The sequence below is a fragment of the Melitaea cinxia genome, chromosome 28 (assembly GCF_905220565.1).
Source record: "Melitaea cinxia chromosome 28, ilMelCinx1.1, whole genome shotgun sequence".
In the NCBI taxonomy this organism is placed as follows: Eukaryota; Metazoa; Arthropoda; class Insecta; order Lepidoptera; family Nymphalidae; genus Melitaea; species Melitaea cinxia.
Window position 1 is genome coordinate 5985822 of NC_059421.1, and position 27390 is coordinate 6013211.

At 33.0% G+C, this 27390-nt stretch overlaps 1 protein-coding gene across 1 annotated transcript in view; it reads right to left on the minus strand.

Moving 5' to 3' along the window:
* The window catches only part of LOC123667440 (sperm surface protein Sp17), a 187701-nt gene that overhangs the window by 83052 nt on the left and 77259 nt on the right, over positions 1–27390 (minus strand). Inside the window, exon 2 of the mRNA XM_045601337.1 lies at positions 4267–4452. Coding sequence (XP_045457293.1) covers positions 4267–4452 — 186 coding nt within the window. The remainder of the gene's footprint in view (positions 1–4266; positions 4453–27390) is intronic.

Sequence of the window (27390 nt, forward strand, 5' to 3'; positions counted from 1 at the left end):
TTACTATGGTAGGCAACTTAAAGCTTGTGTTACACGTAATAGCCGACTGTTATAACTATTTTTTTGATAAATATACATAGAAATAATACCGCGGAATAGAAAGCAGGGCCACTAAAAACTGCGCCAACGGGCTAGTCAAAAAAAAAACTTATATGGCCTATACAAATGTTTACTATGAGCGGGTATTGAGCCCGCAATTACCAAAGTGTGACAAGTGAGGCCAGTGCTGAGACCTCTGCCCCAATAATCACATTATGTATTACTAATGTTGTAATAAAAAATACTAATAATAAGTTAATATGTGGTAAACTCAGGATCGTACATCGTACAGTTAGTGAGACAACTACTACCCATTCATTCCAATCCTCAGTTCTTCTATACTTTCCTTCACTCCTTCATTAACATAACGCACCCGTACCTCTTTAAGCGCTGTCTTCATAAACGGTGATCGCTTAGCATTAAATGACTATATATATTATTAAAAAAAATGCTGACTCGGCAAACGTTGTCTTGCCGCTAAACGCTATTTAAAATAGGGGTTGGTGGTAGAAGGGTGAAAATTTAGGGTTGTTTGTATTTTTCAACGCCAAATCATAATAAAATAAAAAATAATATTTATCTCAAAATTAAAAAAAAGTTAGGGGTGGACTACCCTTAACATTTAGGGGGATGAAAAATAGATGTTGTTCGATTCCCAGACCTACCCAATATGCACACAAAATTTCATGAGAATCGGTCAAGCTGTTTCGGAGGTGTAAGTACAAACACCGCGACACGAGAATTTTATATAGTCTCGGGACTCCCGACAGAAGTGATAATTTAAACAGTCCGAAATACGGCTAGCGCTGTGGGTTAGAGTATGAGAGGAGGAGCCTGCCTACCGCTATCGTATGCGTGAGATAAAAGGAAGCCAGACAGACTAGCACCGTAACCCGTTTAGTAACGAAGAGGCTAACCCTCCCATAATAAGCTATCACTTCAAAAGTCCCATTTTCCAAAAAAAAGTTCTGTGAGGATTTTTTCAGGGAATAACTGTATTCCTTGAAAAAATCCTCTCGATTCACGGTATAAAGTATATTGTGTAAATTATATGCCTTTTGTTGTAATATTTCATTAAATTAAAATATGTACATTACAGACAATAGATTAATAATATTTTGTACGAAAATGTTCATTAAAAAGGTTCTAGTGAAAGGAACAATAGCATGTCTTAATTAACTCCTAGATAAATGAAGTTTTGTTACCCTATAGTTACCCTAAGGCTATTCAATAATATATCGTTCAACGCAATTTATCTTGTCTCCCTATATTATATATATATTAATATTAAAGATTTTCCATGCGATCGTCTCGGATTTGCGTAAAATCAAAATTCACGAACTATTTTTAAATTCATCGATAGCACGGCACTTCATGAATAAGTAAAATGGACGCGTAATAAAATTGAATAAGTTCATATTTTAAAAGTATAATTAATATTTCGTATAAATTTGTAATGTTAGCCTATTTTTTGATTTTGACATTATTTGAATATAAAAATGTCTGTGTGTTAGTGTGATTGTGTACGTTTATGTGCGTGCACATACACATTTATACGCACATGCCGTTGAGTAATTTAGCATATTTGAGTAATTTATCATGATTGATATTATAGCATAGAATATTTGTGTTTATATTTTATACAAATTCGAATAGAAAATGACAAAAAATAGAAATTAGTCAAGTTAATCCACTATTTAAAATTATAAATATAATTATTAATAAACTATCTATAAATTCTAAGAAACAAACATTTTAATTTTAAAACTTCATATATTATTAAATTAAAATGAAGGCTTAACCGCTCACTGATCGTTTACCTTATTAAAAGAATAAATTAATAAAAATATCACCGTCCTACCGCAATGCGTATCTTTGCTAGCGCAAAATAAACACTTCTTCAAGGAGTAACTTCACTTAAAATATTACTTTTTCATATTATTACTTGCGACTTGTCAGCGTAGTGCTCTTTTAAGCTGGTTAAGGCGGTCGTAGTTGTGCGTTCGATGTCCGCAAATAAAAATCTTTCTATTTATTTATTTATTAATACTTTATTGCACAATACATTAAAGAACTGTACAAAAGGCGGGCTTAATGCTAAAAACATTCTCTACCAGCCAACCTTAGGACGTACAAGAGCAGACGTTTGTAGGTGTGCAAAATTTAGTATTAGTAAAATTCATATTAAGAAGAAAAAAAGGGAGGAATAATAAGGTACGTCATACAGATTGCTAGTGACTATTAACATCTTCGAAACTGCAAAATCGCATTTTTTTGTTTATTTCATAAAACGTTCTCAAATAACCAAGTCTATCATCAGCTGAAGAGAATTTTTTTATTTAGTTGTGGTACTTCTGACAAGTCAGTACCTATTAGTCTTAACCCGTTAAAAATGTAACAAGTGACTTTTATCATATTTACACATTAAATACCGGCTAGTAATAATATTAAACATAAATAGCCTGTACAGCATTACTTTAAAATTTCATGATCCTGTTTAAAATAAGTAAAAAGATACACGCAATTTACACTTTGAATCGCTCTCCTGTAAGTTGCTGTTTTTCACATCCGACGTTTTTAATAGTCATTGGCGACTGATATTTGACATAATTTAAGCGTTTGCGTTTTGTTCTGTTCACGAATAAAAAGATTTTTTACCACGTGATAAAATTAAATTTGAGAAGACCTGTAGGTACAGGAGTTTAGCGGGGCAGGCACGGCGATACATTGTTCGAAGAACCAATTATCAGATTGGATATAAGAGGTGCTAAAATGCTATTAAATCAGGAACGAGAAAGTTGACTGACCTCTCTTGAGATAGAATTTTTTTTTATAAACATCACAGCAGTATTATTATTCTCACTAAACGACTTATGTCTAAAATTTGTATTGGCCATACAGACTGATGTTTGCCGTGATCTGGGCGTTTGTGCTTGTATATTGTATGTGTTTCTGGACCCTCGACACAGGAATTAATCCTAGGGGCCATTGACTATGAGACGTTACCTTATTACTTATTTTTTTATCATGTATGATATTTATTGGTTTTATTATATACCATTATATATATACTATTTTAGTTTTTTTTTTTTGAATAAGTTAAAATTTGGTATTATTTAATATGTTATAACTCATTACAAAAACTGACATCAGTATAGTTTAACTATTATAAGCTTATAAATAACACTACTGTTAAAATGAAAGTAAATATAAAATTAAATTAAAGATTAATACATATAAACATTAAATCAGCAGAATACTTGTAATAAATCAATGAATGTCAACCAAGCTTACGAGTGTCGAATCAGTGTTGTAATTACGGAGTTCTTTTAGGTAATTTATATGACCGTTTTTATTCCATATGTATGCAAAGAACCTTAATTAGCGCCCCGCATATAACGGACGTCAGGCCAAATTTTCGACGCTCACGAAATTTTAAAGAGATATAATTTTTTTCGTAATTTCATAGGGGTGTTCAGTAAAAGCTCTTCGTGGCACTTAGTGGTAAAAAGTACTTAACGACTGAATTTTTTTCTCAGGCGTTATTTTCTTTACTATCACTTGAATTACGAAAAAAATAATGGTAAAATATCAATCAGAAGTAACGAGTAAAACATATTGTGTCCGTTACTTGACGTTTCAATAACTTTTAATATTCATATATTAATATCAATGCAAATTATATAATGCGAAAATATGCATCTAATAATAAAAATATTCTTAGATCAATGAAAAGTGTTACTAACTTTATAAAATAAAAATACTGCATCAATATATTTTACTAGCAAACCAACAAAGTTAAACATGTTTATTTCAAAATTATAAAACTGTCTTTACATGGCCTGGAAACATTTTTAAACTTTTTTTTTAATTGTGAAAGCTATAGATCGATTGTAGTAGTTGTAGTTGTTTATTATTTTTTTTTTCTTTACGTATAAGCATTTTGTTATTGTTTTTCCTTTTTTTAAGTGTATAAAGTATATTTTTTCTTTCTTTTTCCTTTGCTTTAAATGTTTACATATACCATGCTGTGACAATTTGTAAATAAAGCAGCACTTATCAAAATATTGTAAAACACGTCTGTAAATCATATTTATTAGTGTATGTTTTGTAAGTTGTCCTAAAAATAAATAAATAAATAAATAAAGCTGTTAAATGTTATGAAATACATGAGCGCGCTTTATTTACATTTTATTTTTTATTTAGTTAAACTAAAATATAACTTACCTTTATCATCGGCTCGGAACTCCGCCTCTAGTTCTGACTTCGTCGGCTCCGGCTCCTGGCTCGGTTTGGTCGCCTTCATACTTATTGATTTCCTTGTCTGGTGACCACGGAACGCCGCCTGGATTTTCGTCGCAGCTTCCGCTTCTGAGGTTTGACTCTCTTCTGCTGGTTGTTTTTGTTTCTCCTCTGTAAAATATTAAGTAAATCTATGAACTGTGATAGTAAAGATTATAAAAAAAATATTTTATATGAGTAACGTATAATAGAGTGTGGAGAATAAATATGTATATTTTATTTCAAGATAATCCTAAACATAACACCATCAGTAGATAGAGTTATCCTAGATTATATTTATATTATCGCTTAAATTAACAACAGTCTATTTTTTAATATAAAGTCTAATAAATACAATACTTTATTTTTTCTACTTTAAAAGATTTAAAAATATATTTATTTATTTAATATGAGGAAAACCAACAGCACAAATAACGATATATAGGAAAAGTACTAAATAACATTTAGCTAGTGATAGGTATATGAACTAGTATAAATAACACATGTTTTGCGGACAAAATGATTGCACGTCGAGATGTTGCACAACTTTTTTCAAGCAATACATACAAATCAACAATTCAATCTCTCAGTCAACGTAAAGTATTTAAACTTTTACTTGCGCTCCACATGAACCCATTTTGACAGTAATTTGCGGATATCAAAGGTTGTGGAAAAGGATTATAATGCCGTATTTATTTATTTATTTATTTTTAATGTACACCAAAATACATACACATATAAAGAAAGATACAATAGAAGATGTACAAAGGCGATCTTATCGCTAAATAGTGATTTCTTCCCGATAACCTTTGGGTATTGGACACGATACAGTAGCAGCGGTTAGAAGTGTGCATAAATTAAGGAGGAAAAATCAATAATAAATAGATAAAAACTACGATATGATAGACTTACATAATTATTAAAGAAAAAAAAACATATAAATAAGTAAATATTTAAAAGTGCTAGAATCGGCAACATCCTTGCAATGCTGCTAGAGTTGCTGGCGTCCATAGGCTTACGGTATCCGCTACCATATGTCGGGCCCTAGCTTGTTTGTCACCTTAATGGTTTTAAGAAAATAATTGAAAAAGAGAAATAAGAATTATGCTACTTTAAGCTGTATTACATATTACTAAAGGAAAACTCAAGAAACAGTAACCTAGATACACAAGAATTGAATGTATCAAAGAACGCCACTCAAGTGCACAAAATGAAAACCTTTCACAGAACGTATTCGCAAAAGACCCATTATACTAAATGAAATGCATGAAGCATAAAAGACTTGTCATGACTGAGTTGAATTCAAAGAAAAATGAATTCCGTTTTATAGAGACTTTTTTTGGCATTTGATTATGTTTTTCAGGCCTAATTAGGCCGAGTAGTGTACTAAGTTGATTTAAGAATGCGCCTTTAAACAGAACTTTGTACCTAATACGCTCTAGGTTAGCTCACTCTTTTTCCATCTCATCTTTACATTTCATGGAATGACCCACTATATTTCTAACCAATGTTTCTCCCTGGTACCTCTTGTAAGCCTACTGTCTACCTAATTCATACATTCGTACATAATCTAATATATATAAATCTCGTGTCACAATGTTTGTCCTCAATGGACTCCTAAACTACTTAACCGATTTTAGTCAAATTTGCACACCGTGTGCAGTTTGATCCAACTTAAAAGATAGACAATATTTTATTTTGATGTTATTATTATATTTCAGAAAAAAATAAGGTGATACGAAGTTCGCCAGGTCAGCTAGTTACTTTATAAATTAAGTTTTTAATAACTTTGAAATAAATAAAAACAATTTAAAATAGCCCTCAACTTGTTCAAGTTTTTTATTTTATGTAAATCAAATTGTTTTGTTTATAATTTCAAGGATTGAAATATACCATTCCTGTAAACAAATTAAAATATTTAAATTTGTGTGTAAGTCCAATTATTCAAATCAGTGAAAATAAAACAGTATTTAAATTTTAGAATTTGTTCCGGAGCGATTTTTCTAAAAACATTTTAAGCTAAAGTCTGAAATGCTTAAGGACACTGCGCTTAAAAGAAGGAGATTTATATTGTTACAAGATTTATTTTCTTTCAGGGAATTTATACCAGAATCACGACCCATCACTTCAGGAAATTTACTGCTACAGTTCTTTTACATAACACATCTATAATAATAAAACCTGGAGATTGTATTTAAGCGTTTTATGCTAAAATTGTTTTTTTTATGAAATGCTGAATACTTAATACTTATAAAAAGCTTCCGTTTCGATAGTAGACGATGAAGAAAATATAAAGAAAACGCATATGATAGAAACAAAATATACAAGTAAAAATAGTAAACAATATTTTTCAACTCATAAAGCCAAGCGATGACGGCATAACCATCTAACTGCCGACTTTGAAATACACATGCCGAAGACGGGCAGCAGCGTCTTCGGTGCAACAAAGCCAGCCCTGCGGTCACCAACCCGCATGCCTAGGACACATAAGTTCATGCCATTTTTGGCGCAAACATATGGAGGCCTATGTCCAGCAGTTAGAAATAGGCCGAAATGATGATTTTTCTATTTTGTTTTAAATTCTTAAATTTGATATAACCTACAGTAGCCATTAACCATCGTGCTGTCTTTCTGGAATGGAACGCCAGTGAAATTTAAAGGAAACTTAAAACCAAGTGCTTAAGCTGGTCGTTAAAGAAAATACACGCAAACATAGGTTATGTTATAGTTTAGAAAAGAAATATTATAAGTAAATGAAACTAACTAAAAAAGGAAAGGGGAGGTAAACTGCTATTGACGTAGTTTTAAGACTTTCTTGCATTACATTTATGTAATAATCCCAAACAGCTTGCAATTGGTTAGCAATGATAAAAATCGAGCAATTATTACAGTCAAATTGCAATCTAAAATGGTCACCAAGCAAACAGCAATTGTTACTAATTCTAAAGAGTACTTGGCAGACTTAATCGAATCACCTGTACCATAAAACCACAAAATCCCGAGACCTGATTTTATTACAAATATCATATCATCATCTATTACATATAATATATATCAATGTAATATTTCATCTATATGAGCAATAAAAGCAAAACTAATATATTTCTTAATAAAATATTGTTGTATTAAATAGTACGCGTGGCTTTATTAGCGATAATGTTTGGTCTTTAATTTCTTTGTTCTTGATTCTCTGTAGTTGTTTTTAATAGTTTTAGTCTTGGTTATTTAAAATGAGGTCAGTCTGTCTTGAAACTAATACTTTAGTATAATTATAATAAAATAATTAATGAGATTTGATGATAAAATGTATTGTTTAAAAAAAAAACCACCAGTAGAATATTACATTGTCACTGAAATATTTTAACATTAGAAAATGAAACAGCCAACATCGTATCCTACTACTACTGCCCTACGGCACAGCAAGAAAAATCCTGCTAAAAATCTAAAATAATACTACTTTCAAGCATTTGAGAGTTAGGTGACGAGAATTCCTGGGAGAGGGGGAATTAAGGGTAGAGCCAGCATCGCGCTTACCATGCCTCTGGTGTCGCAGGCGTCTATAAGCTACGACAATCGCTTATCGTCAAGTGAGGTGGTCAATCTTTTACCGACTCAGAAAAAAAATGAACGGGTCATCATTCATCATCATCATACACATGAAAAAGGCAAAATTGTATAATCTACGTGAGAAAAGCCGTGGGCAGAAAGCTAGTATTACTATAAGAGTCTAGATTAATGTCAACGTAATAAAATTTATAACAACAATCTGCCAACTGGAAGTTTCCTTACGGCTTTGTAATTATGCTCGCTTAGTCTCGGAGACTGCCAAATTAGCTAAATCACTTTAGTTTCAGAATTCAGTTTAGTAATAGCATATTATAAAGTGGAAACGCATTATATGCTAAAATTTCTAACAACTGTTTGCTAGAGTATAAAACTTGACTCGTTCTTTTACCTGCGTTTAAATATTGTAAACCAGTTATTTTTAAATACATTTATTTGCATCCCTAAATATTGACAGACAGAAAAGTCTATCTAAATTGGATACCTACTTATTGGAGGTCCTTTTTTATATTAAATTGAATGATATTAAGGTATGATGTAATGTATGTAATGGCAGCGTTCCCCCTTTGAATAGCCAGACTAATTCTTTGTCCGAAGTGGCTGTCAGCTCTTCGGTCTCCTGTGACGTCGAATAATCTTTTTGCTATTATGTACAAACATATATACAAATATATACATACGTAAATGAAATTGTAACCCGCTAATAACTAAAATTTCTTACTTTTTGAATATTTAATCAGACGTGGTTCACAATTAAAAAGTTTGAAAGAATCGCACATGTGAATCTACTGGCAAAACGTCATAACAACCATTTTTATTTTGAGAACTTTGAATATTTTGTCACAAATATAGTCTTTTATAGAGTGTACCATCGGCCAAGAAAGTTGTTCACTACCATAAGGTTGAATACCGCTTGCAGATTCATAGGTGATAAAGATTAGTTTCGCTTGCAGATCGATCTGACAGCTTCTATTGCCGTCTTTATCTGATTATTGATAACGATATTATTTATACTTATTAGAGTTTAAAATGTCATGTATAACAATAACGTATGAATACTTATCAGTTAGGTTAACGTCATTATTATATGTCTCTTTCAGTAATATCTTTTAATAACGAACCTTGTTGTAATTTTCCATGACCAGGAAACTAAATCAAAACTGGTACACCACTTTCTTGGCCGACCCCTACCTATATGTCAGATCTATATCAAGACATTAGTGTCACATTTAAACAAGAATAGCAGAATACCAAGAAAAATCAGAGGTCTATTAGGTTTAGGATTGTAATGGGTAATCTAGCTAAGTCAAAAAGTGGTCTATGGGAAGTAATATAAAAAAAATCTGTGTATGTGTAGAGTTTTTCGTTGGCTAAGATCTAGTTAATTTTTTATTTGTGAGAAGTAGAAAATAAGTAATATTTTAAGAATGACCTCTAGGATGTTTTTTTTTTTTTTGTATGGATTCATGCTTTTAAGATAGAAGCTAAACTATATCAAGAGCACGATTAAGATGTTAAAAGATGATAAAATGGGCGCTAAAAATTGTTACTGAAAATGTAATGAGCAACAATTTTAAGTTATTTACGATATAATATCATCTATCTGTGATTTTACTGATAAATATTTGACATGAACATGATGTTTCAAATGTCAAAATTCTATCTATGGTACGTATATATCACAACATTGCATCTCTGAGATGTAACTCTGTGTCAACATTCTCTGGTACCACCAATGTGTGTCAAAATCCAACCTCTAATACTTATGTGTCAAAATTCTATCTCTGGCTTAGGTCGCAAAAATCTACCCCTGAAATGTATGTGTCAAAATTGCATCTTCGATTTGTGATTGTGTGTCATATCTAGAGCCAAAAAACCGCAGATAGATATGTTATTGAAACGACCTTATTGTTATGAACAAATCTAGCGTTGTATGGAAGTATATAAGACGTATGACTTACCGAAAACAAATCACTAGTACTAAGTGACGATTTTAACTACACAAACGCTATTGAAACTAGCATTACATCAAAACAATGTACTAACCAAAACTGTTCAATTAGTTTAAGAGCAGGTTTAAGAAGACGTAGAAGATTCTCGGCGCGGATACAGCGAAGATAAATAAGGATAGTAGAGAATTCTTTGCTATGATTTATCCTAGAACAACACAAAAATATTATAAAATAAATTATTAAACTAGTAAATTAAGGACAAAGACATTATTAAACAAAAGTTAATAATATTTTATAACATATCATAGTACAGCATTTATACAATTAGGTCGGCATACAAGTTCTGTGTGTTCTGTAAGATTGAGGAACTTCCCCAGCCGGGCTGGGTCAATGCTTGAGCACGTTATATCTTGCTCTGCCCTCCCTCAATGAACGTAACATCAGTTCAGTCATAAATTACTTTTCTGATTATTTACGGCAGGCTGTGAGCGTATATACATACATATATTACATCAATATCCTATTTATTTTAAAATTGGTTTAAAAACACTATTTATATATTTATAAATGAAGCAAAGACGTATTTTTAAAATCAAAGAAAATAAAAATAAGACAAAAACAATAAAATAAAAGCTGTATTTTCAATGACCTTTAGCGGTCATAACAGTAAAATGTTAGGGTGTCATTATGGACACACCTTTACACAAGGTTATATAACGTCCAGCTACATATAAGTCATTATTATATACAGAGTTTCAGAGTTTCTATTTGACTTATTTTTCTATTGAACTTAGAAATGTTGTGAAGTTATATGTGACTTAATACCGCTAGTTTTTATCCATTCCGTATGTATATCAATGCACAAAGAGGTTTCAATTTTTACTACATTAAAATGATGTAAGTAAAGAAAAATCTTTGTTATTACCTATCTTACTTGTATTTGAGTTGAAATATTAGTTGTAAAATTCGTAAAACGAAAGGTATATAAAACGCATCGTCGCTGCAGGAAACATTTCGAACACACAATCGTTGAATGGGAATTTTGAAGGGTTGCCAAAAATCGAAGAAGAACTATAAATAAATCGTGGCATACAGTAATTCTACTAAAAACAAAAGCCTTTGTTGGATAAAAATACAAAATTCTGTACAATGAAATCGCCATTTTCGTCAACTTTAGTTTTAACATTTTTGCTGTTAAAATATAATGAGTTCAAAGCGAATTCATTTGCTAGTAATATTGTTTGTATGTCTAAACGGATAACCTAGTTCTTAACTGGACTTTATGTAATATAGGTTATTGTAGAGTATATTTATAGGCTGCATAAACATATGATGCAATTCGCGAACAATAATATGATACGAGTCAACCGATTTCAACTCAAATTAAAAGTAGGTGAAAGATTTTCATCATACAAAAGTAATGATACTTATAAAAAGCCGTTTGATGCAGTTTTTACTAGATAAAACTAGTTTTTAGGAGATAAAGCTATAATAACGATAAAAACCTGAATTTATATTGTTTTTTATTATTATTATTTTTGACGTGATAATGACTCATAAATCGATGAACACCAGGTGCACGCACGAAAAAGTGTTACATGTCGCCTGAGCCTGAGCGTGCAAGCGAGAGCGCGGAACAAGAGACAGAGAGGCACGATCGGCCCAAGCGTTGGCTTGTGACACATTTATCTCTCTTCTCGTATGACGCTAGCAGTTTCAAATAATTCAATGATTAGAATTCAATTCAATTCATAAAAGTATGCAATTGTTCATCAATGTTTCTTTATTATTATTCTGATCACGTAAAACTATCGTCGTTAAGCCGACTTCACAGACAACCAATTTTTTTTTATTAAGTGAAAATATATCCCAGATCTCATAGTATCTGTGTTTATTTGTTCACCATGTTTGTTTCGTATTCGCGTGCACTTTACGATAGTGGCACTTCAGACCAGCAGTCCTAAGTCTGCCCACTGTCTACAAAAGTTAGTACATGGTCCAACACTGACGAACTTATATGTACACTCGTGAAGTAAACCTCAATATGTTTTTGACAACCAATCATTCGAGGTTACTAAAACTTTTTAACTGACTTCAAAAAAAGGAGGAGTCATAGCATATCGGTGTTTTCAGTTCAAGTATTATGGGCTTAATCTAGCTCCGAGCCTGGGTGGGTTTATTTAAATTTCTTGAACATAAAAATAATCGAATGATTTTAAAAAATGTAAATTTTGATGAAAAAAATATTAAATACGTTTAGAATATATCAAACAAATAAACAAAATTTACGTTTTCATAATATTTATATTCTTTATTGCACTTTAAAAAAAAAACATAATTACAAGTCATTTTTACAAAGAATGTTGGCAAGGGCGAACTTATCTCTGTAAGAGATCTCTACCAGTCTAACCATGGTGGTGAGAGAAGATGTTATCGCGGGACTCATAAGAGCATTTATGATAAAGTGAAAAAAACTGAACAAAAAGTTATAAATTAATAAAAAAAAGCCATGTACTTATTTTGCAATATATACATTCAAAATTAGTGATATAAAATACATATATACTTAAATACATACACAGTTATAATATTAACGTAGATAAATTACTGCACCAACTAGGACTTGCCAAACTTTGTAAGAATTTGCTCGTGTATTGGCAGCATGACACGTTTTAAGAAAATGAATTTATTTGGCAAAAGTAACTGCAAAAATTATTCATTGGAAAGACAAACTCTATCAACTTACAAAAAAAATGCCATTTAAAGATATATAATATTATATATAATACATACAATAATTACGAAGGGATTTCTAGAACTCTTCACTTGTTGTTTAATTGTTTTAAACATTGCAAATTGTTTCTGTACTTTAAATAATCCTTAAGATACATATAAAAGGAAAAAACTTCCTTAATATTTGAAGTAGCCCCGGGATAATATATTGATAGTGTGCCTTAGTAGTATTCTGTTCCCGTGGTATGTTAGCCAGAGTTCCTTGGGAGACGCTGTATTGAAAGTGGGCGTAAGGTCCCGCAATGCATCACATGCACGTTGCCAATATGCCCATATTGGCAACGTGCATGTGATGCATCTGCTGTTACAAGTATCTCAAGGCTTAGTAGTCGTTTCTTCCTTTTAGGCGGACAGTATCTACCTACGTTCGCCAGCCACTCTAGTGGAACAAAAAAATAATTCTGATATCATAAAAGTGCAAGTTCCTTAGAAAAGTCTCAGTTTCGCTTTTTTCCTTATTCATTTTACATGAATGTTTTACATGAATTTTTTACTACACCTAATTTTAAGAAGTATAAAATAAAGAGAATATAAATAAATTTTAATTTCCGTTAGACGTTGATCTTAATCAAAATATTGATAATAGGAAATAACTTCTTGAGAGAACACATTTTTAATTAACATTTAACATCAACTTTTTTGTAGATTTTGAAAGATTTGTAATTTAAGTATATTATTTTATCTGTTTTATTTATGTTAAGTTATATTGTCTCACATATAATTTTTATTATATAATTTTAAACCTGTACCCGCCGTTCCCATATACTTATATTTTTAAGATTTTTAGATTTTAATTACTTGTACTTACTTTGAAATTCATTATATATAATATGACAGTATGATAAAATAGGAACATTGTAAATTAAATTATTTTGACAACTGACATCCACAAAATTGAAGTCAATTGAAACAATGTCAAAAATGTTTTAAAAGTTGTACAGCACTTCCGGCTACAAACGAGGTCACTGGAGTGTGACGTTGAAACCGAATCAACATGGAACAAGTTTCAACAAGTTATTAAAAATGTATAAAGAGACTCTGGTACACTTGCTCACTAACTTTGTGACAGACGGATTATACACTTCATTATTTTTTTTAATGTTGGTAAAAAATTTCATTTCATTTCATTATCGAACTTTTGTTTAATTATTATTTTAATATATTTAAAACATATCTATATACATATATACTATACCAAACAGAATAATTCTTTTTATTCTGAGTACGTTGTGTTGAGACAAGGATTTTTATTAAAAATACATAAAAATTCCCAAAAAAAAATATGGCTTTACGAAGTTCGGTAGTCAGCTGGTAAATAATATAAATATAATTAAATATAACTACTAAAACTGTAAACTACAACAACAAGCTAATCTAAGTTTACATTATATACCTTTAGAAACCAGAGAAGTTCTTAATGTTAAACACATAAGCCTTTATATTCTTGTTTCTTGCTTAAGATATATTAATGAGGATTAAGTTCTAATCCTTAAGCTCCACTGCGGTGTGGTAGATGTAGGAGAGAATATCTCATGAGATATTCAGGTTTTTCTTCGTGATATTTTTATTAATAAAAACATAGTGCATTTTATATAAGTTTAATAAATAAAAATATAATGGTTAGCTAAAAATTTTTAAAATTATTTAATAATATTGATATGTATCGTTGCCATTTTTATTGTATTTACAACAAAACCCTTAAGTGATATAAAATGAGACGGTTAATAATTGGTGAATATTTAATTAAGTGCTCAGACATTTAAATTTGATTGAAACGGCTATAAACTTTACTTTGTAGTCAATGGTTTGCTCAAGAGTTGCCTTGCTGTTATATTTTCTTTGTTATAATTATGTTGATAAAGAAACATTAGGAATCAATGACCATATGGGTTCAACGTATTTATTTTTGTTTAAACACTACTTACTGCAAGCTTGTGAATAATTTTTCCGCAAAACGATCTCTACCGTGTGGTTTAATAACAACGTGGACCTTACGCGCTGGCTAACTTATACAAATAATAATTATTATTATACTCTTTATTGTACACCATTAAAAGAAACAACAAAATAATAACATAAAACGAAAGATGTACAAAGGCGGTCTTATCGCTGAAAGAGCAAAAAATTTTACTTCCGAACAACCAGAACACAAACTTATTTGAAATGAAACATGTAATCATCGTTTTTTTTTTTTTTGTATTCATGAAATTCGAACACTCAATACTGATAGCCATATTAGTTACTAAAAATAGAGACTCAATTACTCAAACAGTGTGAAATTCGTCTGTCTCATACAACATACACCTGACGCTTTGTGGCAAATACGAACAGAACACGAAGATTTATAATTCATTTCAGGACAATAATGCTATATAATCACAATGTTTCATTGAAATGGAAATCGATCTGACTCAGTTTTAAATCAGATTTCAAAGTGTTTGAATAAATAAAATATATTTGAATTGGATTAAAAAAAATGTCACTTAAAGTGAATTATTAGTGTAGTAAAATTATGTTTTAATATGTGTTTATTACTATAACTCGTTGATCCGATATACAAAAGACAAAAAAAAAATCAGAGCATTAAAAGAAACACAATTTTGAAAGACCTTCGTTTTTTTTTTTTTTTTCTTGTTTTTTGTTTTGGAAAGTATTGAACAATTGTCCTGAGCAAGATAGCTTATATGACCATAATTAATACTTTATTAATACCTGATTAAGTATAATGATTCATTTCTATATTACTTTTTTTATAAAAGAATTGATATTAAGGGAATCGAAAAGTAAAAAAAAAAACTTTTCTTAAAAAACACTCAAGTAAATTGTCGAGGAGGAGTTGTTCCATTTTGATTTATTTGAAGTTGTCACGCAATGCGACAGTTAAGAGCAATTTCATTAGCCGATTACGGTTTTTTGAATGTGGGTTATGCGTAACATCATTTTGTATGATATTCTGAAGATAATAAAGATTTCCTAGATTCATATAAGTCTTGGCTTATGTCAAAAGCTAAGAAAAATCGAGAGATAAGAGAAATATTACACATATTAGTGGCGCAAAATGACATAACAATATTTCCAAATTTGTTATTCTTTGGGATCGGTGCGTCCCAAATCTAAAACTGATAAATGCGTTATATCTTAAATTCTACTATTAATGATTGTGTCTTCTCCATTATTTATGATATTGGTGAAATCATCTGTTCTTCCTTACGCTTCAGCCTATAATATCCCACTGTTGGGCATAGGCCTCTTTCCCCATGTAGTAGAAGGATCAGAGATTAGTTCTTTTCCTGTCCTTCCTTGTTAAAGGCCAAATAAATCAATTCTCGAAATAAAATATCACACCTTTGTGAAAACAAGAAGGCAATGTCCAGTTACAAATCTGCATGTTTTGCTACTATTGCTTTAATTTTGCATGATACTGATTTTATTTAATTTTAAGAAATACGTTTTTACTATCGTACATTTTTGTTATATTTTTCTGCCTGTCCATATATTTATGTAGGCGAGAGACGGTAGAAAAAACGTAGAAGAAGATGGAAATTGAAGGGCAACCTATGTTAAATGCTTAAGGCATTAATTTCATTCGAGAGGCATAGTATTTTCTTCTGATTTTATTGATCTATTTTGATTTCATTTCGTTGGATAGCGTTGAATATCACCCAAAATCTATCAGTATATCTACAATCGAAGATCTTTTAATTTCTGTTTAATTGAATTTATTGCAATAAAATCGCGTGTATTCACTCTCATTTTGAGTGTGAGACGCTTATAAACATGCATGTCAGACACTCGTTAAGCTATCAGTAGCACTTATACCGCTCCGATACCGCATCAGTGCTGTAAAGACAAATAAAGATCGGCCTTAGTCACATAATTGACAACTGAAGTGCATTATTTTGAATATGACATTATATTGACATTTTTTATTGACATTATATTGAATATTACATGTAACAGCCTAGAAATTCTCCACTCAAAATTAATTGCTGCTACGAGGTATGTGATATTAGTCTACTATTGGGTGTGTTTTATCGTTAAATAAAATGACACACTGACTAATATTACTCTTGAGCATTTCCTATGTTTGAACCGTAAAAGGGTAAAGCTTTAGATTAAGAACCATCGAATTTCGAGATTTTGAGGGGAAGAGATTGACGCTACCCCCGATACCACTGCCACACTTCGGAACCCCATGATTATGGAGATATCTATGGTTAAAGTTTTGAGATTAGAAGAAAAATTTCGCAGCTTTCACACGTTATTTTCACATTTCACACATTGTTTTCACAAGTTATTTTCGAAAAACAGTACGTAAAAACAATTTCAACTGCAAGATACCATCTTTGAGGTTAGAATAACGCTTGGCTTCGGCGCTGCGGGCAGTGCAGTCCTTCCACCCTTGCGTGCGAAAGCACGCTCACTCACGTTCGCTTAAAATGTATTTAATAATACTGCGAGGAACGACGACTACGTAAACGTGCGTTTATATCTATAAGAAAGTTTCCCACGATGTTTTTAACCATGTTGGTAAGGCGAAGCAGGAAATATCCTGCTCAAAATCTGGAGCAGTCTGACTGGTGAAGTAGACTTTACCGGAATCACAGTTAAATAAGTATTATTATATATTATATAGTTTTCAAACAGTGTTGTGTTCCTGTGGTGAGTAAAGTAATCAAAGCGCCTGAGGTGATTAGAGTAAGATCAGCAGCACGCTTGCGATGCTTCTGGTGTTGCAGGTGCTTATAAACTACGGCAATCGCTTAGACCGGCTTACGGCTCACCTGATGGTAAGCGATTACCGTAGCTTATAGACGCCTGCAACACCAGAAGCATCGCAAGCGCGTTGCCGACCCAATCCCCAATCCCCCCAGGAGCTCTGGTCACCTTACTCACCAACAGGAACACAATACTGCTTGAAAACAGTATTATTTTGCTGTGATCTTTTGTAAGGTCGAGGTACTACCCCAGTCGGGCTGCTCCATATTTTGAGCAGGAAATTCCTGCTGTGCCCTACCTCAGGTCGGCAAACAAGCGTACGATTCACCTGATGGTAAGCTATCACCGTAGTTACAGACGCCTGCAACACCAGAACGCAGACACAAAGCAGAGTATTGCCAACGCTTTGCCAAATCTAGCCCTGAGTCTTCCCAAAAGTTTACCTTACTCATTACAGAAACAAAACACTACTCAACATCAATAATCTTTAGCTGTGATCTTCTGTAAGGTACTTCCGCAGATTTTGAGAAGAATTTATCTTTCTGAGGGATAAAACTCACATACATTCTCATAAAAAAACTTTGTGATCAAGATGTTTATTCATTTAGCGGTCCGGATATGCCATCAATCAAATTTATTCAATTATTATATAATAAAAGTTATTCATCCATATTCTCAATAATCACGTTTCACGACCCATCATAAACTTTTAGCAATAAAAGTAAATTAGCTATATGTTAATAACCCCACCAGAAAATGGCTTATTATCGTAGCTTCATAATATTAACTTAACGAGACGACCAATATTATAAACCTATCAAACTTTTCAAAGTTTGTTTACTTAAACGTAGGAGGAATAGGAATTAAGCTAAGGACTATTTGTTCGAACTAAATAATTTTTTTAATGTTGGATAGCCCATTTACCGAGGTAGGCTATAGGCTATATTTTTCTTAAATTAACGCGTGTGAGAACGCGGACACAGCTAGTAACGAAGACGACGTAGCGTATAAAAATTAACAATCGGATTGACAAATATACAAATCGTAGAAATTCTTCCAAAGTACGTTATTTACTATTATTAACGCTTAACCCACAGTTAATAATTGTTTCAGGTTTTTTCATTCAAACAACTCTAAAACAATAAATAAATATTAATTTTCCATTATTAGAAATATAACAAAAATATTTTAAATTAGAGCCCTAATCCTAAAACGCGTTATCTATACATCTATGCAAATAAACAAAATTGGAGTGTCTGTTTGTAATATTAAAATAACCGCTTTTTCACGGTACAAATTCCAAAATAGCATTTTTTACAGTTTTTGTCTGTCTCTCTGTCTGTTTGTTCGGGCTAATCTCTGAAACGGCTGGACCGATTTTGACGAGACTTTTACTGGCAGATAGTTGATGTAAAAAGGAGTAACTTGGGGTACTTTATTTATAAAATTTATTTAACTGTGTGAACTGAAACTTTATAATAACTTTTTTAATAAATTACACGTAAATAATAAATATTTTTCCGCCATTTTAATTAACGATCGCACTTTTGGGAAATGAGCTAGTCGATTCAAATCGTATATCGCAAATATAATTTATAAACATGGGCGTATACTGCTTTTTTATACTACTAACAAGCGTCGTCAGCAAACAAGCGTATGGATCTGCGACCTGCAATAAATTCTATCACGAATCCCCATAGAAGCTTTACATCATACTCACCACAAGAATATAATACTGCTTGAAAGCAGTATTATTTAGCTGTGATCGTGGTTCCCAAGTCAGTGTTCCAGATTTTATATATCCAGCTGTGTCCTGCCTCAGATACTATTCTTAATTATTATCTAACATATATAAATGTATATATCTTCGGACTTGCGACGCTCTCATCTACCGTATAAAATATAGTGTTGCGGGTACTATAGCTGATGACCCGGGACCCGCACCATTATATTCCAATTAAAGCGGCTGGAGGCCCGCGGGGTTTTGGTCGGTATTACACCCTCAAGTGCTGAAGCTGACATACGGTCGAGGACTGCCTACCCAAGCGTCCCTGGATATCACCCGTAAATTGGTTCCCCTGCGATAGCAAAAAAAGGGTACTATAGCCGATCAGCCAACATTCGTAGCTTAGATAATTGAAATATAGAAATTTGGTTAACTCGTAAAATCTTTGTAATTTTTTCACACATTGAATTAATTTTAAACAATTAAAATAAAAAAAGTAATTAATAATCACAATCAAAATTTATTCGTATACTATTAGTTTCTAAGTAATTATAAGGTTTATTAGTATCAAAATGTTGGTAGAATGTTTTTTGTAGAATAAAATTAAGCTTTTTTCTTTTTATAATTATTTATTTTCCCATTTATTAACGTATACCGCAATTTCAAGTGTTTTTACAATTTAGTCGTAAGCAATTAATTAAGTTATAGTTTTTCTTATAATTTACAAAAAAATAAAAATAAAATTACTTTACACGACTTATGAGAGTGCGTGCTAGTATTAAGGTCATAGACCTCACCAAAAATATATTGAATAATAATAACAATATTTAACCGCAACAAATAAGACTTTTTAATTCTTTTTTCACTAACACACAATGTAAAATATTTGAAAAATTCTAAAACATATTTATAATAACTTTCTTACTATGTAATAGTGAAAATCTGTATAATCGTTTTTTTTTTAAAGAATGTCAAATAGAATACACCATTAAAGCCTGTCAAATATAGTTGTCTACAACACAGTAGCTTACATCATAAAAATCATGGGAATCGATATATCTATGGGAGTCAGAATACATGTATTTAATATCATTTCCATGTACAAAATATCCTTTCAAACGAATATTAATTGTAATCGTTTTTGACGGTTTAATAGCTTTTCCTCTTCAGTTTGTGTTTGCACCATTATATTTATTACTTTACCGTTTACATAAAGACAATTTGACTAATGTTTGTTAATTTAAGTCAATATTTTATAAACATTAATACTAGCGTAGTCGTAGTTTCAATGTGGGATTTTTCTACAACTAGGTCGGTAAACATGGACCTAGTGACATAAAAATAAAGACCTATTTATATATAAAAAAAAGATATTTATCAGTAATATATTAATGTATATTAGGTTTAAAAACAAATATTTTTGTTTGATATATTTATTTCAGGATCATTATACTATCTTAACGTCCTATCTATCTACAGTTTCGCATTTTTTTAATATTTACCTTAAAACTATTATATGAAATATATATATACGTGGATAACTATTTGAGTTATTTCATTTAAACAGCCATAATAAAACAAAATTTATCTTTGCTAAATATAAGGTAGTTTATTTAGTTTTCATATTACGATCAGACATTATTTCCTCTCTTCAATTTTACGAGGAAACCAATTTCCTTTCACTTACATAATGCTTGACTGCTTTCTTGGTACAATTATTGGACCACTTTAGTCGTGATAGTAGGAAGTATCTCACTAATACACGATACAAATCCAATTATTGGCAAACGAATGATCGTACGAAAGCCTTCGCGGGATATCTTCCAGTTTATTTGCTAGTATATGAAAACATATTTCCAAAATCTATGTTTTTGGTGCATTTACAAATATTGTATTATAAAAAGTCTAGTAAAAATTATATAAAAACTTATTCAAAAGTACTAAATTTTCAGTTATATGGATATAATGACACATGATTAAAGATATGGTTAGTAAAATAGATAACATACATCATGAGAATTTTAATTCATTATTTGATCACGTTATTAAAAATACCTACCTATTATTATGTCACTCAATTTTAGGATTACAAGAAGCAAATAAAGGCTGTTTATTTTTAAATACTATCAATTGTGCTACACGCTAATTTCATACAAGAAAAAAGTTGTATCCCTTAACTGTAACCTTGAATATAATATTTCTTAAGTATTTAAAACATGATGTTTATTACGCCGGTATGCCGGCTCAGGTGTGGTTTTTTATTGAATCAGATATGTCTGAGTTTACCACTTTTAGCTTTATTTCAACATTAAATTTTTAAACAAGTTCATTTTTAAAAAGGAGTAAATTCTCCTTTTTACTGGTATCGGTTATGATCTTTTTTTTTTGACAAGGTAGTACATTTCATGTCTTAAGGAATAAGATAAACTAAACCTGACATAAATTTAACAATCATCATAATTTATGAAAGGAACTGCGTAACTAACCTATCTTTATATAGAGGTGGCTCGTGACATTTTTCGATGGGGGTTCACAAAAAACTATACGAAAAACTAGAACTTACCATTAATTTATTTGTAAAGAAAATCTATTCCGTCCATACAGATTCATCACCACTGCAGGCGTCAGCTCCAAACACCAGACACGGAAAACAAAATCATTTATTGCTTTCTTCACATCCACACAACCAAAGGGTTTTGAAGTGTGTTCAGATTTAAAAACACGCGTAAAAAAATTAGTTTTCGTACTACATTTTTGAGTTAGTAGTAAGTACAATTTCAGTTCAAGGCACATTTTGAGTGTTTCAACAATTTTTACTAAAAGATATATTGTTCCATTTTTATGAAAAAATGTCGCGCACAAATTATTTTTATTACTTATTTATTATTATAAAGAAAAACGGTTAAATAACTGACGAAGCCAACACGTTTATTTGTATACATAAGAACGGCAACAGCGCATAGTTTTAGGCAAATTATCCCCGCGGCACTTGGCACACCCCGCACACCGCACACCGCACCGTCGAACCTGCAATGTCGCGCGTGAGCGGTGCTACAGATTAGGCTAATTTCTCATATGAAACCTTTTACTACATGTCGTCCTGTCTCCTTCGCACTCATTGAATACAGTACTAGGAATCGTACTTAACTCCGTTCTATTGGAACGCAATCACTGACGCTCCACACGTACATTATTATTACAGCCTATACAGTCCACTGCTGGACATAGGCCTCCACAAGTTTACGCCAAAAATAACGTGAACTCATGTGTTTTGCCCATAGTCACCACGCTGGGCAGGCGGGTTGGTGACCGCAGTACTGGCTTTGTCGCACCGAAGACGCTGCTGCCCATCTTCGGCCTGTGTATTTCAAAGCCAGCAGTTGGATGGTTATCCCGCCATCGGTCGGCTTCTTAAGTTCCAAGGTGGTTGTGGAACCTTGTTATCCCTTAGTCGCCTCTTACGACACCCACGGGAAGAGAGGGGGTGGCTAAATTCTTTAGTGCCGTAGCCACACAGCACTTAATGCCAAATGTACGTAATATAATACACTATTGTATAGGTCCTGGAGTGGAGCCCGCGTCTTGGCAAACGCGGTGTGGGACGTCCTCCGGCCCGTTGGACCGACGATCTACGTAAGATTGCCGGTGTATGCTGTATGAGGATTGCGGAAAACGGGGTTGTTTGGCGCGATCTTGGGGAGGCCTATGTCCAGCAGTGGACTGCAATAGGCTGAGCTGACTGACTGAGCTGACTGATTGTATAGGCATATTAAATAATGATTGTATATTAATATTATTTATAGTAGTACATTTAATATAAAAAAAATATAGGATTTAAAATTACACAGGTAATTATTGGAGTGGGAGTGCACTGCACCAGCGCTCTTTAGGACGAACCACCTCTGCTATATAGCATTAATAACATAAAGCCATCAAGCATAAACATAACTCCTAATCCTATAAAATAAATGTATGAAACCTGTTAGTAATAATGAGATATAAGAAAATACATTCACACTATTATAAACCTTTTTTTTACGTAATAGAGTTCAAATTAGGACACATTATTGTATTAAGGTGTGAACCCTCATTCGTAGCATAATGAAGTAAATTCAGGGCGATGGTTCACAAATTATGCAACGACACGTTTTTGTACAAAAATAGAAGCGGTAAATTTGTTGACGAAATAATTTAAAATGTATGTAAAATTGGCCTTATTTTTTAGTATCGAAAAAGCCTATAAATGTTCGCGCCACGTTTTAGCCTGTAATATCCTACTGCTGGGTAGTATTTCCCCAAGTAGGAGAAAGATCAGAACTTAATCCACCACGCTGCTCCAATGCGGATTGGCGGATATATTCCCTACTATGAGTAACGGTCGCTATCAGGTGTACATGATAACAACCGGAACCGACGGCTTAACGTGCTCTTTGAGACACGGTGGGGAGATCCGCAAGAACTGCAAAAACACCCAGACCACGGCAAATATCTGTATGGCCACTACAAATGTTTGTCATGGGTGGGGATCGAACTCGCAACCACCAGCGCAACAGCCACAAACCAGTGCTGTGAACGTTGCACCAATATGTCGTCAATATATATAAATTCAATTCAATTACTGAATATCACAGCTACATAACAACGCTTTCAAGTAGCGTTGTTATCCTGTGGTGAGTAAGTGAGTAAATTAGCTACCTATCTGGTCCTGGCAGGGTCGGGTATAGGGTCAGCGACGCAATGGCAATAGTCCTAGTGTTGCTAGAGTCCATAAGCTACGGTATCCGCTTACTGTCAAGCAAACCGTACGCTTGTACGCTTGTAAGATCCACGTCTACAACAGTATTAATGTCGTATTAGTGGAGTCATAAATGGCTTATATTATATAATACGGTATTACTGGTCTCCATTACAATGTTCAGTCAATGAAACAATGACATAGTTGCAGAAATGAAATAAAAACATTTAAAAAATTATAGTTTTGCGTAGCTTTTTTCAATATTTTACCTAAGGTAGGGTACAGCGTGAAGCATCCTACCAAAAATCTGGAGCAGCCCGACTGGGGAAGTACCTCGATCTTACAGAAGATCAGGTAAATAGTACTGTTTTCAATCAGTGTTGTGTTCCTGCGGACAATATGGTGAGAGAAGCTTCTGGGTAGGCTCGGGGGTAAGGTCAGCAATGCAACAACAACATGTTTCTGGCGTTGCAGGCGTCTTCATGCCATAGTAATCCTTTAACATCAGGTGAGTCGTACGCTTGTTTACTGACTTAATCATTTAAAAAATCGTTTCGATTCTCAGATTATTTTACCTGATTTACAGTTGCTGCTATCGTATCGTTTTGTATCGTAACATGTTCTTAAAGAAAATCTTATTTTTATGTAGTATAACGGATTGTGGTGACATCTATATCGCGACATACAAACCAGAGAATTCTCTAGTTTGTATCTCGTGAGATAGATGTCGCCACAGGATTTTGAAAATTATATTAGGGGTTTTCTATTTACTAGAATTATATTTGACTGCGTATCTGATAATTCACAAGACAGGAAAAGTAAAGAACAATAACCCTCAAAACACACGAAATACTTTGTTAATAAATCGGAGTCTTTCTGTAATTTTTTTCTTGTATCACCTCTAAGTGATTCCATAGACTTATTTTTTGCACTGCAATACACCAATACTTCTTTTGGGAGTGCCGTAACTATATTCTGTACACCATTAAGCAAAAAGCACAAATTTTATTTTAGAAATAGCGTGGAATCTTGAGTTACGTTCGCAGGATACTGAAATAATAAGAATTCCCAAGAAAGAAATTTTGCTTTCATGAAATGAAAATGGTAAGGTAAAATAATATTTAACCTACTTAAGCGACAAGAAATATAATTGGATTTTTTAAATATAACTAGATTTAGCTGTGGTAGGTATATATTTGTACTTAAGTGAAAATAGTTGAACATCGTGATTATCAACTTTGTAACTTAAAAAGAATTAAAAGTATATTATTATATTAATTTTTACAAATGTCCATAATATCATTTATTTATTTATTTAACACTTTATTGCACATTTAAAATTACATAATAAAATTAACAATACTCTAAGTTAAGAAAACGTACAAAGACTGCCTTATCACTAACAGTGATCTCTTACAGGCATCCTCTAACAATAGAGAAAATATTCATACAACAAATTTATATGACGCCAAAAATAACGTGAACTCATGTGTTTTGCCCATAGTTCAAGTTTTTTTTTTTTTTTTTTTATAACAATATATATCCACGGGCTTATTATGCCCGTGCTCTTGTTATTCCAATTATTTGTTTGTTACTCTCGATTACCTTGGCACCTACATATGCAACTTAGAGACTAATTAAACTAAGCTTAGTATCTCTAATCCCACGTGAGTCCACCGACCAAAATTTAAAGTTATGCTAACTTAATTTACTTATATATATAATTACTACTATTTATTATTACTTTTTCCTATTCTTCACTTTTATCTTACAATTATCCAGGGGTAGAAGCTGTGTACATTTCTTGACATTTTTGTATTTATACTGTTATTTTTATTATCTAAGTTTATATTTACACTTATATGCTAGTTATCATATATGTACACTTATTTCCTAGTTACCTTATATATACACTTATGGCCTACTGGCCTACTTACAATATACACTTAGCCTAGGTTACTGTTAGTAAGATATTTTTTTTTTTTTTCGTTTTTTGTTTCTTTTTTATATATATTCTTATATATTTATCACCATATATGTAATTTCTTTTTAATTAATATTATATAATTAATCTTAATTAATTTGTTACACTTGTTAAATATAAATAATTTGTACACGTTATGTTATATGTAATTAATCCTATTTAATTTAGTAATTAGTATTTATATTTATATAATTAATCCTATTTAATTTAGCACTTAGTACTTATGTTTATATACACACTATTTATTCATTCAAACAAATGTCTTCACCCGCCAATAGTTTTCAACATGTCGAGCACACTCTCAGTGACGGCGGCATCTCTGTGATGAATCGCCATCTTGAGACTGTGCTCGAGTATTTTCTTATCCGCGGTCTCCGCTGCCCTCGCCACAAAGCGACCAATTGCGTCGTCACGGTCGTCGGTGTAATAGACACAGGTGTTGGTGTGTCTAGTCACCGCGACTACAGCGTGCGAAACGCTGTCGTGGATCCTGAGCCTCCTCGCCTTCGTCTGGAGGACAATGACGTCCTCGTAGGTCTGGCCCTGCGCCTCGTGGATGGTTAAGACGCGCGATCCCTCCCCGGATCCGTATCCCTGGTCAGTCAGCAACCTCTTCTCCTCTTGCGTAAAGACCAGGTATAAGGTTCGGTCTCTTCTTTCAGGAATACGCGCGCCCGTGAGGCTCTCCACTCGCAAAGATCGGATCTTTGGGCTTGAGCTGTATACGTCTTTATAAACTTCGCTGATGGCAAGGGCGACGTCTTTGGGATTTCGATGCGTGCATGACAACTCGCACGAGATGGTTGTTATCCGGGTTGGTCTGCAGTACCGCATTTCGAACAGGTTGTCCCTGTCGATGTACGGCAGCTGGTTTATGTCTCCGATAAGGACTACCTTCTGAGCTCCCGATAGTCGGGCGGCCATTACTATGGCTCCGAAGTGGTTCATGAGGGCCTCGTCCACCGTTAGGCGGTTGATTTTTGAGCCCTCGTTGAACCCATTAACTAGAACGGAGGCCATAGTGCGCACCTTTTGCTTGGCTTTGTTGCCGTAGCGGTGCGCCAGTTTTTCTTTTAAGTCTTTGGCCGCCTCGACTGTGGTCGTAATCACGACCTCCGTGTCCTCATCGAAGTCCCCGACTATGCGAGTTGTCTTGCCGCATCCCGGTACCCCGTTTATCCACTCCAGTGATGGCAGTTCCCAGGGCACGGTCGGTAAGCCGTCCCGGTCGCCCGAGATGGTTTTCGCCATCCGTAGCATCCGGTCCCCCAGCATTACTTTCGTGCATCTGGCCACTACCACCACTGGGTCCCCTTCAGGTGTTTCGAAGGTTTGTGGCTCCTCGACATTCCCCTCCGACTCGACTGCGCTCACGAAGCCTGCTGTGCTATTATATGCTGCCATATACCTACCCGACATCTTGCCCTTGAGTATTTGTCGGGTTTCACTGTTGTATATGGCCGCTTCGGCTTCCTCGAGTTCCACCTCCAGCAATCTTTGGTGATCGTACTGGTAGGCCTGCATGATCTTTTTGCAGGTGGCTAGGCTTACCTCGCGGTTTGCCTTTATTATCGCCAGGAACTCGATTAGGGCGTTC